The 16,926-nt window shown below is 51.2% G+C and overlaps 1 protein-coding gene and 1 long non-coding RNA gene across 3 annotated transcripts in view; one reads left to right on the plus strand and one right to left on the minus strand.

Annotated features, from left to right (window-relative positions):
- Positions 1–570: 570 nt before the first annotated feature.
- LOC139038235 (uncharacterized) lies at positions 571–4,298 on the minus strand. The gene is made up of 2 exons (XR_011491174.1): positions 1,644–4,298; positions 571–900 (listed from the first exon to the last, which is right to left on the minus strand). It is a non-coding gene; the product is annotated as an uncharacterized lncRNA (long non-coding RNA).
- Positions 4,299–4,398: 100 nt separating this feature from the next.
- Positions 4,399–16,926, plus strand: part of ANKRD33B (ankyrin repeat domain 33B) — a 104,056-nt gene continuing 91,528 nt past the window's right edge. The window contains exon 1 of one of the 2 annotated variants that reach the window (XM_070476486.1): positions 4,399–5,200. In XM_070476486.1, coding sequence (XP_070332587.1) covers positions 4,835–5,200 — 366 coding nt within the window. In that variant the 5' untranslated portion in view covers positions 4,399–4,834. The remainder of the gene's footprint in view (positions 5,201–16,926) is intronic. The other variant, XM_020884066.2, reaches the window with a different exon arrangement.

Genomic DNA, 16,926 nt, shown 5'->3' on the forward strand with positions numbered 1-16,926 from the left:
AGGGCAAAGCATTTGCCAGTAATGTAGGAGATCCAGGTTTGATCCCTGGGTCGGGAAGATCCCCTGGAGAAGGAAATGGCAACTCTGGTAGGCTAGAGTCCATGGGCTCACAAAGAGTTGGACACGACTGAGTAACTTCACTTTCACTTTTCACTTCATGGTGCTGGTAGAGGTGTCATTTAGATGCTAATATAATAAGGGCTTCTTTGTTGGATCAAATGGTGAAGAATCTGCCTGCAATGCAAGAGACCCAAGTTCGAGCCCTATTTCAGAAATATCCCCTGGAGAAGGAAATGGCCACCCACTCCAGTATCTTTGCCAGGAAAATTCCATGAACAGAGGAGCCTGGCCATGAGCACATAATGAGAGCATAGTGAGCATAAGGAGTGCATATTATAATGAGCACGTAACGCGGCTCACGGTCCACCGGAAGTTGAATCTTCCGCCATCTTGGACCTCCTTGGTTCTAACCCAGTTTTTGTCGTGTCCTCACGGCAGTGTCTTTCTTCCAAAGGTTGTGCCCAGCCTCCTTCTCTCCTGTTTCAGGTGCGGAAATAAAAGCACAGCATGCAAAATCTGCGAGTTAAGTTTTATTGAGACCTTACTGAGGATATAGTCTGGGAAACAGCCTCTCAGATAACTCCGAGGAGCTGCCCTGAAAGAGGTACGGAGTGGAACAGGAAAGTGAAAGTATTGGTTACTCAGTCATGTCTGACTCTGTGACCTCATAGACTGTAGCCTGCCAGGCTCCTCTGTCCATGGAATTCTCCAGACAGTACTGGAGTAGGTAGTCACTCCCTTCTCCAGAGGCTCTTCCTGACCCGGGGATCAAACTTGAGTTTCCTGCCCTGAAGGCAGATTACTGTCCACTGCTGCTGCGGGACCTATATATATAATTTTCTGGAAAAAAAAAATGGAACCAAACGTCAAAAGATCACTGTGAATCACAAAGAACAGACAAACATCTCAAATTAAAGAGTTTAGTGCTTTTCTCTGTATGGAAAGATGCAAGAATCTAGGATCATGGAAATTTTTCCTTAGATGTGTATCTTAACCATCTAGGGGCAGACATTCAAAGCACAAAATATTTCCTTTTTTTTTCTCTTTCCATTCTGAATTCCCCTATCAGTGGGTGACTGCAATGCCTTATGACTTGATCCTTGTAGAACTGGAATGGCCAGCAACATTTCTTTTTTCTTTCTTTACAGATACAGTAGGAAAATTCTGGGAATATCCTTAATATCAAGACTAGGAGTTGGTCAAATACTGGTGTAACTCAGTCAAGATCTAGAACTATTATGATTGCAAGTCAACAGTGGAGGAGATGTCATCAGAAGTCAGTTTGTCAGATAGCACAGTCTGCACTTTATCCCAAGGTGCACTGCCTTCCAAAGGAAAAAACGAAAAGCATTTCTCATTCACCTCATGTGGGTAGTTCTCTTGGCAAATAGGGCAACACATTTTGAGCAGTCGGTGCTGCAGAGTAGTTTATATCATATGGCGAATGGATACTCTTTCATAATAATGAAAGTCAACAGTTACTGTGTGCTAAATGTCAGACATATGAAACGCTTAAAATCATTCTGCCATTCGTTCTATTCTAGAGGGTGGGACCTTGGTTATTTGATGAGCAATGAACCCACCTGCCAACGCAGGAGACTTAAGAGATGTGGGTTTGATCCCTGGGTTGGGAAGACCCCCTGGAGGAGGGCATGGCAACCCACTCCAGTATTCTTGCCTGGAGAATCCCATGGACAGAGGAGCCTGGTGGGCTGCAGTCTGTGGGGTTGCAAGGAGTCTGAAGTGACTGAAACGACTTAGCACGCACACATACACGGGGAGGGTCCAGGTTGGCTCCACCGCTAGGTCATCTCACTTTGCTTTCTAAACAAATTTTGTGGGGAGTGCGCCATCACAGGTGCATTCAGTTTTCAGTCTATAAATACACTGCTTGTAATTTTTTAAGACCTTCCTGTTATAGTTATTACAGTTAGGTGGCCACTTTGAGAAATATAACTAAAATAGTGAATCTTTTTTTTTTTTTAAATAGCCCAAGGACAAATTATTCAACTGAATCAACCAGCTGTTTAACTGCCATACATATATAAAACTTAACTATCACAACATTGTCAATCAGCTATACCCCAATACAAAATAAAAAGCTCAAGGGAAAAAAATAGAATATTAATACTAAAAAACTTAAACATCATCAATCTAAAGAATTCAGCTATTCCATTGAAACTTAACTGTCTTGGGTCAAATACATTTCTGGAAAATATTATTTAAGAGTTCTCCTGAGTGTGTTGGCAATTTTGATAAGCTGCTTTCTCCTTCTTGCGTAGATTTTGTACATATAATGTTGACTTAAAATCCCCAAAGCCTAATTGTGTGTTCTTTCACAACACTGAGCATCTCTTGTCTTTGTGGTAAAAGGGCAGCATTTCTAAAAGGGAAAGCCAGTTTGGTTTGGAGTTGTATCCCTCACAAAAGGCTAGTTTTTATTTGGAGCTGGCCATTTCAGAAGTTTACCTTTAAAGGTTAAACCATGTAGTGGTATTTGCAACTAAATTTCCAAGGAAGGAAAGGAGGAAGTGGTGAACTCTGAAGATAGAACTTAACTTTGGTGGTGAAATACCCAGGGATGAGGACTTAGGGGTTGCCCACTCCTGGGGGTCCACTTCCCCACTCCAGGACCACAGCCGGGCAAGGCCCCTGCCCCACCCCCGGGGACCCCCGTCTCAGCCCTCTGGATACTCGGATATCACGCAGCTGGCCTGGGCTGAGAGGAGGGGAGGGTTAGCAAACTCACCTCTCTGCCTGGGCAGAGGGGGAGGGTCACTTCAATTTGTAAAAATCCCCTGATTTCATTTAGCCTCTGGAAACACCAAAAACAGTGGTCAGTCTTGAAAGGTGGAAATTTCCAGTGGGGATTTATGTAAATATGGCTACTTAGAAAAGAAAAAGCAAACTATGACCCGGGGTATTTTTGGCTTCAGAGAGAAAGCCCCGGACTACAGGAGGCCGGTGCACCTGGGTTCACTTTTCGGCTCAAGGCTCGCTCTGGCGTCCACCTCTCCCGCAGCCCCCGTCCTCCCGACCTCGGGGATGCCAGGTTCCCGGTCAGCCCGGCGGACCTGGAGGCCGAGGGGATCAGCACCGGCGCGTCGCACTGGAAGGCCAGGGGCCCGAGGTGCAGAGGCCTAGGCAGCTGGAACCTCACTCAGGCCCTGCCAACCAGCCCGGTGGTGTCTTTGACCGCGTTCCCCACTGTGGCCCTCAGCCTGCCCTCCCGGGCCTGGAATCTTCTAGTTTGTCCCCAGCGTCCGCGGTCGCCTGGTTTCGGTCACCTTTGCGCCCCGAGGGCTTCTCAGGCACTGGCAGCTGGTAGGCACGCCGTCAAGAGCGGTGGAAATTAAAGAAGGAAAGGAGGGTGAGGAGACAGAAAGAGGCGCTGTTTCACCCGTGGTCTCCGCATCCGCCCCTGGGTCTGAAGTGCTTTCTGTCCGAGAGGCGACGCCCCCCGACGACCCCAGCCCTCACGCCACATCTCCCCCATCCTTTTTCCATGAGGATTTGCCCCCGCGGTCCCACGGTGCGTCCTCCTCTAGGAGGTCAGAGGCTCCCCGCGGCGGGTCCTCACCCCCTGCGCTGGGACCGACGGGGCGGGGTGGGGGTGGGTAGGCCAGGCTCCAGCCGGGGGGGGCTGGGGTGGGGTGGGGTTCGGGGATGGGACCCGGGCAGCCGCTGCGGGCCGGCTCTCTGTTTGGCAAGCAGCCGCGAAGTCTGAGCCGGGGTGGTGGCTTCCGCCCGTGAATCCGTCTCGACTCCGCAGATAAAGGGACCCTGGCCAGGGTGAGGGAAGGGGGAACGCTTCGGGCCTGGAGGCGCTCCTTCCCACCCAAATGTCACCCCCCTCCCCTCCATCGACTCCAGGACAGCGGCTCCGGGGCGCTCTTTGAGAAGCCATCTGAAAGTGACTGCTGGCCCTAGTCCTCTGCCGGGTCCCCAGCCCTGTCTCGGCCTGGGACGTCCCCGGGGCAGCCCGGAGCTCCCGGTTCAGAGGGGCAGGGTCCCCAGCTGGACACCATCTCCCACGCTTCCACCCGTCCTCGGTGCCCAGGGCGGTCTTAACTCGGGAGCAAAGTTGGCCCCGGAGCCCAGGCTCCCGGAAAAAAATGCACAAACAGGCTGGGTGTCTCAGACGCTGAGAAACTACCCCCCAGCCCGCAGGCCTGACGCCCGGGGCGGCACCGGGCCCAGGGATTTGGTGTTCCCGACGGCTCAGCCCGCGGCGTCCTCCGCCCCCCACCTTCACTCTCATCCCGAGAGCAGGGGCGGGGCCGCCAGCCACGAGGGCGTTCGGGTTCTTTAGTAGTCGCTTCTGGTTCTCCCGCGTGCGCATTTCTCAGCTCCCGGGCACAGCAGCCGGCTGCACCGAACCCGCGGGGCCGAGGCGCCCCCTGCTTGACTCTTAACTTTTGCCAGGATCGCGCCGGGTTGGGGGGGGGGGGTGCGGCGCGGGACCCCGGGGCGCGCGCCTCCTCGGGCTCGGCCACCCCCGCCCGCTTCCCGCGCGGTCCCCGCCCGCGCCCGCCCGCCGCGCTCGGAAAGCCCCCGCGGCTCCTCCTACCCTCGAGGGGCTTTCTCCAGCCTCCGGTGACTCGAGTCTTGGAGCGCGGCCGCCCGGCGCGCGTTTCCGCCGAGCTGGAGCGCGCAGAGCCCTCCTGCTTTTCTGGGGCTGCCGGGGACAAGGGGCGGTGACCTCGGTGCGCGCCCGGCCTCCCCGTCTCCCAGCCCGCTCTCCGGGCCCCCGGCCCGCGCCCCGGCCGCAGGCATGGTGCTGCTGGCCGGGCCCGGGCCGGAGGGCGGCGGGGCGCGCCGCGTGTCCCCAGAGCCACCGTCCCCACCCCGGGACGCGCAGGCCGGGGAGGACCCAGCTGACTACGAGGAGTACGAGGACTTCTCAAGTCTGCCCGACACCCGCAGTATCGCCTCGGACGACTCCTTTTACCCTTACGGAGACGAGGAGGAGTACAGCTCGGTGAGCGCGGAGAGCGCTCCGGAGGCCGTTCCGGAGGGCGTCCCGGAGGCGGCGACCCTCCTGCGCGCCGCCTGCGCCAACGACGTGGGGCTGCTGAGGGCGCTGGTGCGGCGGGGGCCCAGCGCCGAGGAGGTGCAGGAGACCGATCGCAACGGCCGGGTAAGAGCGCGCCGCGCGGGGTTCGGGGCCCCTCCGCCCTCCTCGGTCCCCGCCCGGCGGTGACTTTGCTTCGGCCGAGAGCGCCGTTTCCCGGCTCCAAGGGCGCGCGGCGTGCGCGGCGCCCTGGGCGGCTTGCCCATCCCGGGCCGGAGGGAGCAGCACGATTGCTCCGAGGTCACAGCGCCGCGGGGACCGTCGCCAGACCCGCGTGCTCACCGCAGCCCCTTCTAGTTTCCCGCCCGCGGAGTCTTCCGATGCTCCCCTGGGGCCCGCCCTGGGATCTGAGTTGGGGCGTCTCGCGGGTCGCATCACTCCGGGTCCACTCTGACGGTCAACCCTCCTCGCCTGCAGGGGAAATCCCTTCTGCAAAATGCCTCAGTCGCCCCCAGCGCCCCCAGGGTTCAGCCCTCTCGCTGCCCCTGAGCTTTCCTTCCACTCCCTAGCACGGATCGGCTTCCGCTCGCCTCCCGGGTTAGGAGTTGGCTCTGGGACCCCCTGCTTCCTCGCATCCCTCCCCCTGCCCACGCGCGGCCGCGCCCGGTGACCCACGCGGTGGCCGGCCGACGTGATCTCCGACTGGGCTATCCGCACGGTCACCGCGGAGAGCCGGGGGCCACCCCGCGCCCCCCTCCTCCGGGCAGGTCCCCGGCTGGGAGCACAGCCGCAGGGCAGGCGGGCGTGGGGGTGGGGAGAAGCACGAGGGATCCATGAGTCATGACAAGACTCAGGGACGATGAGAAACACCGAGAAAAAAAGAAAGAAAAAGTTGGCTGGAGAAGGACTGGCTCTCGGAACTCAGCCCACCGAAGTCGCGGGAGGAGACAAGCCGCAGTGTGAGCGCGGCGGCCAGGTGCCGGAGGGGCCGGTGCCCAGCCGACAGTGACCGCGGTCTCCCTGACTGTCACGGTCCCGGTCCCTGGGTCCCGCGGGATGGGCGGTCTCCGCCTGGCGTGCAGCCGGAGCGCAGGGCCTTTGCTGGGGGGCATCCCACACTGATGGGAAGGATGTGCGTCTCCTTGGAAACCGGGGGAGTCGGGTGCCTTTGGTTTATCCTGGGGCGGGTTCGGGCGCGCGCGGGTGTTCCTCCCCTGCCTGTGATCCGGGCCGGGCTCAGGCAGACTGGAGCCCCTGCAGGTATGGTGGAACTTGACACCGCAGTTGAACTTGGGGAAGGCTCTCCGCTTGGTGTAATGTGTCAGGTGGTGCTGGCCCCTGGATCCCGAAGGCTCCTGGAGCTGGAGAGGGGCCCGCGTGGGCAGCATCAGCCCGGTGACCCTGGGACACCCCGGGGATGCCTGCACCCCAGCCCTCCCTCTGGCCGCCAGGCGGCCCGGGCTGACTGTGCAGCTCTGCTCTCGCTTTTACCAAGGTGACTTTTCACAGATGTTCACGGCAGACCTCAGTTTCCTGAAGCAGGTAACTGGGGGCTGCCTTAAAGGAAGCCCCACAAGGGTCAGGAAGGGTCAGGAATGGGGTGGATTTCTCCCCTGTTCGGGGCAGCTTGGGGTCTCCTGGGGCCTGGGTTGCCCAGCCCCCACTCTGGGCTCCTTTAGGCTGAGCTTTGTTGTTTCCTTTGGGGGCAAAAGATAAAGGTTGGAAAGCAGCTGTACTGGAGACCACTGAGGACAACGTGAACCATCCCCAGGGGGCGCGGGTGTGTCGCGCTGAGTTTTGGGGCCTCTTGTGACAGCCTGGAGGGCTTCCCTGATAGCTCAGTTGGTAAAGAATCCGCCTGCAATGCAGGAGACCTGGGTTCGATCCCTAGATTGGGAGGATCCCTTGGAGAAGGGAAAGGCTACCCACTCCAGTATTCTGGCCTGGAGAATTCCACGGACTGTACAGTCCATTGGGTCACAAAGAGTCAGACACGACTCAGCAGCTTTCACTGTGAAAGCCTCTCCCTCAGTGCAGAGTCAGGGGTGGCCAGCTCTGGCCTCTCAGCGCCTCTCTGCCTCAGTTTCTCTGCTGTGATACGGGTTGGTCTGCAGGTTCAATCTGCTGGGCTACTGAGCACTGGATCCCTAGTGCACAGCGCTAGGCCGTGTTTACTGTCTTGTCCTGTTTTTTACTCACCTACCTTCTCCATGCTCTGAAGAGACATCCTCCAGGTTTTTTTTTTTTTTTTTCTTGAGGCCAGGCAAAGCTATTTTTCTTTGTGCTTTCCCCCTTGATTACAGAGTTTCTCTTCATTTTTCTGCTCTGAGCCTCCTCTCTGCTCTACACCACATCAGGATGGAGAAATGGCCCACAGCCCATCAATGACAAAGGCCCACAGCCCATCAAGCCCTTTTATCTTCTGATCAGAAGGAGCGGGTCCTGTGTTCTGGGCTTTGAGGGTGTGAGGCGAGAGCTTCTGTTCTTCCCTGTGGCTTCTTGATCCTGTTATCAAACAGCCTCGGTCTTTCTGAAGCACTTTGAAAGAATGAAGTGTCACAAGGACCAACACATGACCCTGTAGCAGATGGGGTGGTGAGTCACTGATGGGCGTTCACTGCAGACCTACTGTGTGCAAGGCATGAGTGGGCGCTGCAGAGTCTCCTGAATCAAATGGTCTCTGCCTTGAGAGTCTTCACCTTTTAGTTGAGGAAGAACTCAGAGCAATAGTACCCAGTGCTTAGACAGGATAGTACCCAGTGCTTAGACAGGATAGTACCCAGCGTTTAGAGAGTAATAGTACCCAGCGCTTAGAGAGTAACAGTACCCAGTGCTTAGAGAGTAACAGTACCCAGTGCTTAGACAGGATAGTACCCAGTGTTTAGAGAGTAATAGTACCCAGCGCTTAGAGAGTAACAGTACCAAGCGCTTAGAGAGTAACAGTACCAAGTGCTTAGAGAGTAACAGTACCCAGTGCTTAGAGAGTAATAGTACCCAGTGCTTAGACAGGATAGTACCCAGTGTTTAGAGAGTAATAGTATCCAGCGCTTAGAGAGTAACAGTACCCAGTGCTTAGAGAGTAATAGTACCCAGTGCTTAGACAGGATAGTACCCAGTGTTTAGAGAGTAATAGTACCCAGCGCTTAGAGAGTAACAGTACCAAGTGCTTAGAGAGTAATAGTACCCAGTGCTTAGACAGGATAGTACCCAGTGCTTAGACAGTAATAGTACCCAGTGCTTAGAGAGTAATAGTACCTAGTGCTTAGAGAGTAATAGTACCCAGTGCTTAGACAGTAATAGTACCCAGGGCTTAGAGAGTAATAGCACCCAGTGCTTAGAGAGTAACAGTACTCAGTGCTTAGAAGGTAGTAGTGCCCAGTGCTTACAGCCAGAGGCAAGACGTGAGAGGAGCTCTATAGAAGTGCAGAGCAGATGTCTTGGAAGCCAGGAGCTGAGGACAATCAGGGAAGCCCAGTGAAGGGTGACTTTTGGAGGTGGTGGTGGGAGGACCTTCTAGGCAGGCAGATGGCACCAAGGCGGCGGTCTGTCACGGTGCGGGACAATGTGGTCACTGAAGCCGGAGGGGCTCCCTGGGGCTAGCTGCTGAGGGCCCAGTCCGAAGCAGCTGGCTAAGAAATGGGAAGCTGGGAAATCTGGTTTCAGCGGGCCCATGTCCGGCCTCGGGGCTGTGATGCCCCTCCGCACACGGCCACATGACTCAGCCACTCACTGCCTTCAGCTTCAGGGCGTCTCCTCAGGGAAGTCTTTCGTCTCATCCCCAGCCAGGTCAACAGCTCCTGGAGCCAGGGAGGACGGTCCGGGTGTTCAGAGATGGAGGGCTGCAGCGGTAGGTAGGGTGGTCATTCAAGGGAACAGGTGACGTTCTAGCAAAGACGTAGAGAAGAGGGCTTCCTTGGTGGCTCGGTGGTCAGGAATCCACCTGCCGACGCAGGGGACATGGGCGGATCCTGCCCGGGAAGATTCCATGTGTCCCGGGGCAGCGAAGCTCGTGTGCCGCAACGCTGAAGCCCGAGCACCCTAGAACCTTGCTGTGTAACACCAGGAGCCGCCTCAGTGAGAAGCCTGCGCTGCAAGTAGGGAAAGCCTGGTCATAGCCACAACGACCCAGCACAGCCAAAAAAAACCCCGAGTCACAATATTTAAAACGAAAAGATGCAGAGAAGAAAACTCCGGAAGGGCACTTCAGGAAGAGGGCACGGCAAGTGCAAAGGCCCTGAGGCAGGAGCTCTTTGGGTGCTGTCTGTGATTAGTAGCAGTAAAAAGCTTATGGAAAGCCTGAGCGTTTTTGCTGGAGGAGAAGGGTAATTGCCTTAACTAGTGGACCACTTGGCCTTCCTGGTGAGTCAGTGGTAAAGAATCCACCTGCTGATGCAGGAGCTGCTGGTTCCATCCCTGGGCTGGGAAGATCCCCTGGAGAAGGAAGTGACTACCCACTCCAGCATTCTTGCCTGGGAAATCCCCCAGACAGAGGAGCCTGGCAGGCTACAGTCCATGGGGTTGCAAAGAGTCTGGATACGACTGAGTGGCTAGACAACAACTGAACTGCTCACAGGCTGCAGATAGCAGCTTCCCGGAAGAAAAATGTCTCTAAAGGCTTTTTAGGGGTTGCGTTTATTGAGCTGTCAGCCTCTGGTCCGTCAAGAAGAGAGTCTGCCGAGCTGAGAGAGGTTTCATTTTGCTGGAGTTAACCAAGGATCAGGCTTGTTTTGTTGAAGAAGATGTGTTGTGGGGACCTCTCTGGAGGTCCAGTGGTTAAGAGTCCAGGTTTCCAGTGCGAGGGGTGAGGCTTCGATCCCTGATCAGAGAACTAGACCCCCCGTGCTGCGCTGCATGGCCAAGAAAAATAAAAAGATCTGTCATTTCCTGGCTCCTGAGATCCCTAGAATTTTGGACAAGGCTCAGCAGAGTCTCCTTCTAAAATATTTATTGTTCTAAAAGGATTGCATAATTGAATATGCAACATGTAAATATTTGTCAAACAATCCTTCAGAAGTATTCAGAGTGTGCTCTTCTGTCTTGTAGATTTATGCTTGTTTTGTTCCCGTTGACTCGGGGACAATTCTCCTTCTTAATTCTTCACTTCTCTCCCGAGGTAAGCTCCTGACAGCTCTACAGAGAGGACTGAAACCAAAGGAAGTGTTTGTGCTGTGTTCACTGTTACAGAACGGCGGTTTGAATGTCAGACAACTCTTGAACCAAATTAGGCCCAATTTTGCAACCTTGAAAATATTGTACTCCTTTCTTTTTTTTTTTTTTTAAATAAACTTATTCTGGTCATGCCATGTGGCTTATCAGAACTTAGTTCTGTGGCCAGAGATTAAACCTGGGTCCTCGGCAGTGACAGCAGAAGCCCTAACCACTGGACCACCAGAGAAGTCCCCCTCCTCTCTTGATGGGATTCTTCTCTTACATGTTTAAGTTCCAGGGCCTCTTGCTGAAATGTTTCAAAGACCCCTCCACCCATTTGCTCGATTGGCTCAGGAATGGCTGCAGTCACCATCTGCAGTGATTTTTGGAGCCCAAGAAAATAAAGTCTCTAACTGTTTCCATTGTTTCCCCATCTATTTGCCATGAAGTGATAGGACCAGATGCCATGATCTTCTTTTTTTTAATGTTGAGTTTTAAGCCAGCTTTTTCACTCTCCTCTTCCATCTTAATCAAGAGGCTCTTTAGTTCCTCTTCACTTTCTGCCATAAGAGCGGTGTCTTCTGCATATCTGAGGTTATTGATATTTCTCCCAGCAATCTCGATTCCAGCTTGTGCTTTCTCCAGCCTGGCATTTTTCATGATGTACTCTGCATATAAGTTAGATAAGTAGGGTGACAATATACAGCTTTGACGTATTCCTTTCCCAAGTTGGAACCAGTCTGTTGTTGTCCAGTTCTGTTACTTCTTGACCTGCATGTAGATTTCTCAGGAGGCAGGTTAGGTGGTCTGGTATTCCCATCTCTTGAAGAATTTTCCAGTTTGTTGTGATCCACAGAGTCAAATATTGGCGTATTGACTATTGGTATAGTCAATAAAGCAGAAGTAGGTGTTTTTCTGGAACTCTCTTGCTTTTTTGGTGATCCAGTGGATGTTGACAATTTGATCTCTGGTTCCTTTTCCTTTTCCAAATCCAGCTTGAACATCTGGAAGTTCTCTGTTCAGGTACTGTTGAAGCCTGGCTTGGAGAATTTTGAGCATTACTTTGCTAGCATGTGAGATGAGTGCAATTGTGTGGTAGTTTGAACATTCTTTGGCATTGCCTTTCTTTGGGATTGGAATGAAAATTGACCTTTTCCAGTCCTGTGGCCACTGCTGAGTTTTCCAAATTTGCTGGCATATTGAGTGCAACACTTTCACAGCATCATCTTTCAGGATTTGAAATAGCTCAACTGGAATTCCATCACCTCCACTAGCTTTGTTCATAGTGATACTTCCTAAGGCCCACTTGACTTCACATTCCAGAATATCTGGCTCTAGGTGAGTGATCACACCATCGTGATTATCTGGGTCATGAAGATCTTTTTTGTATAGTTCTTCTGTGTGTTCTTGCCATCTCTTCTTAATATCTTCTGCTTCTGTTAGGTCCCTACCATTTCTGTCCTTTACTGTGCTCATCTTTGTATGAAATGTTCCCTTGGTATCTCTAATTTTCTTGAAGAGATCTCTAGTCTTTCCCATTCTATTGTTTTCCTCTACTCCTTTGCATTGATCACTGAGGAAGTGATTTTTTTCTTTAATGTTTATTTATTTGGCTGGGCTAGGTTTTAGTTGCAGCATGTAGAATCATGTAGAATATAGTTCTGACCAGGAATCCAACCCGCGCTCCTTGCAGTGGAAGCACAGAGTCTAAAGCACTAGACCACCAAGGAAGTCCCCCATTTCTTTCATTTTCTGGTTGAAAAAGGACAGGACTTCCCTGACAGTTGAGTGCTTAAGACTTCATGCTTCCACTGCAGGGGGCAAGGGTTTGATCCTTGGTTGGGGAACTAAGATTTCACATACTGTGAGGCGTGGCAAAAACACACACACAAAAAAGGACACGATTTTTTAAAGAGTAATTTTCGGTTCACAGCAAAATTGAGGGGAAGGAACAGAGATTTCCCACATATCCTCTACTCTCCCGAGGCGCATCCTCCTGTCCCTATTTTCAACATCCCCCACCAGAGTGGCACGTTTGCTGTAACTGATGAAGTCACACTGATACATCATAATCAGCGAAACTCCATAGTTTACCTTAGGGTTCACCCTTGGTGTTAGACATTGTGTTGTTTCATTTCTGTGTCATGTTCGACTCTTTTGGGACCCCATGGACTGGATGTAGCCCGCCAGGCTTCTCTGTCCGTGGGATTTCCCAGGCAAGACCACTGGAGCGGGTTGCCATTCTGTGGGTTTGGACAAACGTATAATGACTCGTATCCACCACTGTAGTGTCATAAAGTGTCCCTTGTGTTCTTCATGTAAGCATATCGGTTTTCTATGGCCACAGCAGTGCTGCAGAACAGATCACTGAAACCTCACGGGCGTACACACCAGTCACATGCTGCTGACGGTGGCCCAGCCCAGCCCATCTCAGCCGGGTTTGCTTGTAGCTGGGGGCTGGCTGCAGCCGGCGGGACGGGGACGGTCTTGGCTGGGGTGGCTGGACTCTGCGCTGTGTGGTCTCTCCTCCTGCTGCAGGCTGGCCTGGGCCCGTTCTCCGGGGCAGGACAGAGTTGCCAGGGAGCAAGCAGAGCGAGAAAGGTTCAGAGTCCGTCCTGCTGAAGCAGGTTACAAAGCCAAGCCTGGATTTACCCTCGAAGTGTGAATCTGCTTTTGCTTGTAGTGGATGCTGTTCACTAACCCTCAGCATTTCTGTTTATTTAAAATTTTTCTGTACTGAGGAGCATTTCAGACAGGTGCCCGAGTAGAAAGTATCAAGGACCTCCCATGTCCTAACCGTCCAGCCTCAATGAGCATCAGCTCCTGAAGACCTGTTGTAACTTTGATGGACAGAGTTATATTTAATGCTACTTGTGTGTGTGTGTGTGTAGGTTTCAGAAACCTAGGAGAAGCATTATCAGGGAGTTTTGAAGCCGGGATGGATTTTAGAGGTCGGTGGTCCCTATCATTTTTCAGTAGAAGAAAGTGGGGCTCAGGGAAGAGGGCCTCTAGATGTGTCAGGAGAGCTGGGTTCTAGAGTGACCCAGAAATTGTCCGTGGTCTGCCTTTTGACTCCCGTGAGCCTCTCCAAGGGGTGTCTGAGCCTCCCACCTTTGCCTCCTGGCTGAGGAAGGGGCTACCCAGAAATTCTGTGGGGTGATTTTATACTGTTGATTTCTTCTCTAGCCTATGCTTGTAAAGGAAGACTAAGCCAGAGGTGTTATAAAAATCTAAAGCAGTAAGAGAGTTTAGGAATTCTTTTGGAATCTTATTTATTTGCCCAACCTTCATGATAAGTGAGCTATTATTTAAAACTATTTTGAATGACAACTTCTAGTAGATATGGTTACAGTATCGGGAAAACTTTACAGTATGGGGAAAGCTTTAAGTGTGATTTAACTAACTGTAAGTTACTAAAATTCAATGCCTCTGACCAGACCTTTAGGTCAGTAACTGATGGTTATAGGATTATTCGGATTTTCTCTTTCTTCCTGAATCCATTATGGTAATCTCCGTTTTTCTAGGAAGCTGTTCCATTTTTTTCTCCTAAGTTTTAAAGGTTAGTAGTATGAGCCTTTTACAGTCTTCTCTTTTTAATCTCTGCTGTAGCATATTATATCCTGTGTTTTTGCATTTTTGCATTTGAGCTGTTTCTCTTTTGTGGTGTTCTTGCTTAGTCCCTCAGTCGCGTCTGACTTTATCTCGTCAAAAATATTTTATTGTCTTTTCAGAGAATCAACTTCTGTTCTGGATCTGTTTCCTTTTTCGCTATTTCATTAATTTCTGCTTTCCTTTTTATTATTTCCTTCCTTCAGGTTTATTCTACATATAACTTTCAAAGTATCACATTCATTTTTCCCCATAAGTTTTGATATGTAACATTTTATTATTGTTACATTCTCATTTACATTAATGATTTCCTCTTTTTTTTTGACCAACAGTTATTTAGAATGTTATGTAATTTTTAAAAATATATATTGTTAGACTTTATATAAAATAACTTTGAAGCCTGATTCAGAGACTATGGTCTGTGTGATACTTTGAAAATTTTTGAGACTGACTTTATAGCCTATTGGGCCAGTAATTCTAAATCATAATGAAAGTCAACTCAGTCGTGCCCGACTCTTTGCCACCTCATGGATGATGCAGTCCATGGAATTCTCCAGGCCAGAACACTGGAGTAGGTACCCTTTCCCTTCTCCAGGAGATCTTCCCAACCAAGGGATTGAATCCAGGTCTCCCACATTGCAGGCAGATTCTTTAACCAGCTGAACCACAAGGGAAGCCCAAGAATACTGAAGTGGGGAGCCTATCCCTTCTCCAGCGGATCTTCTGAACCCAGGAATCAAACCAGGGTCTCCTGCACTGCAGGTGGATTCTTTACCAACTGAGCTATCAGGGAAGCCCTAATTATCTAAATCACAACCATGTGATATTTTATAATTTCTCCAAATTAAGTCAAAATAATTCCATATGTAAAACAATATGAAATTTACTTTAATTAAAAGAAATAAGGATGTAGAGAAGTCGTTAAACTATGTGAACAAAGGAAATATGTTTCATTCTAGACGGTTGGGAAGTAATTCTTTTAGACAGTTGGTAGAATAATGGTGTAGGTATGGTGTCTGTGTGTCTTTATAAGTTCAGATTTTATGATGAAGTAGGATACTAAAAATCCCTGATGTCACTCAGTGTGTGTGTACAAAAAGAATAGAGACAACTTTTAGTGGTATTTCTGAATTTTGAAGACAGTTGAAGGTGGCATTTACTTATTTCTACTAAGTCAGGGACACAGAAATGAAGGGAGATGCAAAATCCAAATTGACAGTTGGGTAGGTGGCAAAATTGGATTGGAGGGGTGGGATTTGAGAGCAATTTCAAAGTATCAGAAAAGCAGTGTACGCTTCCAAAGGCATATCGATGTCAGCTCTAAATGAGTTCAGATCCAGGGCAGGCATGTGATGGGGCAGGGGGAGACGAAGGAATCAAGCATTTCCCTCTGGCGTCTGTTTCTGAGATGTAGCTGGCTCGTGGGTGAGAGGTCACATCTGGTGAAGGACATCCCAGCGGAGAGAGGTGTGGAGGCGAGGCCAGGGGAGAGGCAGGACCTCTGCTCAGGGCCGGTGCCTGCCGGAAAAGGGTGTCGCATTTAGAGCAGCACGTTTGCTGGGATAGGGAAAGACACGTGAAAAATAAAGGGCTTCCCTGGAGGCTCAGTGGTAAGGAACCCACCTGCCAGTGCAGGAGACACGGGTTCCATCCCTGGTCTGGGGAGCTCCCACGTGCCTCGGGGCACCTAAGCCCGTGTGCCCCGAGGGCTGACCCTGTGTCCTGGAGCCCATGCTCTGCAACAGGAGGGCAGTGAGAAGCCTGTGCCCCACAGCTGGAGAGGAACCCCTGCTTGCTGCAGCTAGGGAAAAGCCCACGCAGCAGTGAAGACCCAGCGCAGCCAAAGAAATGAATAAATAAATAAAGGAAGGAAGGAAGATGGAGAAATTAGGCTAAGTGAGAAAAAAAAAACTCTAAGGATTATATGCCATGTGGCTCTACTTACGTAATCTTCTCGAAGTAATGCAGTTGTAGAGATGGAGAAGTCCTCTTGGGCTTCTCTTGTGGCTCAGCTGGTAAAGAATCCGCCTGCAGTGTGGGAGACGTAGGTTTGATCCCTGGGTGGGGAAGATGCCCTGGGGAAGAGAAAGGTTACCAACTCCAGTATTGTGGCCTGGAGAATTCCATGACTGTATAGTCCATGGGGTCGCAAAGAGTCGGGCACGACGGAGCGACTTTCACTTTCAGAGATGGAGAACAGAGTGGGGGTTGCTGGGTTAGGGCTCTGCGGGGAGGAGTGGATGGTACTCTGGCTGGGACAGGCCTGCTTCTCGATCATGGTGGTGGTTACCCGGAGCTGCACGAGGGTTACAGTGGCAGAGAACCACACACACAGACACACACACACACACCGGGGACACCTGAACAAGCTCTGTGGAATGGAGCAACGCCCCTTTCATGATGCTCTTGCACTGTAATTATGCAAGATGTTGACACTGGGGAGGAAGGCCGAAGGGGTGGCTTCGTGTCAGTTGACCACTATTTCAAAATCAAAAATTTAGTAAAAATGAGGGAAGGCATGCATTACCTTTTGTTTGCAGCCCTCCCACATGAATAGACTGGATTTTGGAAACTAAAGCAAGATCAGACGTGGTTAATATGGGGAGATGGGACTGATGGGAATATTGGGTGTTTGAACATTGCTACTCAAGTATGGTTCAATGAGGTCATCATCTAGGGTTTGTTCCCAAATGCAGGATCCAAGGCCCTCCCTAGATGTACAGAACTGGAGTCTGCACTCTTGGTGATGGGCATGTTCACTTGTGGGAAGAACTATGAAACTTTCTTCTGAGAGGAGAAAGCAAGTGTGGTGGCCAAAGATGGTTAGGTTAGCCTTAGGTTGGTCACATGACCCTGAACAAATCACAGGGTCTTCCCAGCCTCAGTTTCCTCTGGATGCCCATCTAGAAAAGGGGATGCTTTTTAATGAGACTCACAATAACCTCATGGAAGTTCCAGGAAGAATAAATCAGTGACTTAGGCATAACAGTGGGTGCTCAGTGAGGGTGGCTGTTATTTCTGTGGGTGAATTAACCTCAAGATGGGTTTCCAGTCCTGCAGCTTCAATTTCAGCCAAGGGAAAAGGTGGGAGCAAA

This window comes from Odocoileus virginianus, chromosome 14 (assembly GCF_023699985.2).
Source record: "Odocoileus virginianus isolate 20LAN1187 ecotype Illinois chromosome 14, Ovbor_1.2, whole genome shotgun sequence".
Taxonomy (NCBI): Eukaryota; Metazoa; Chordata; class Mammalia; order Artiodactyla; family Cervidae; genus Odocoileus; species Odocoileus virginianus.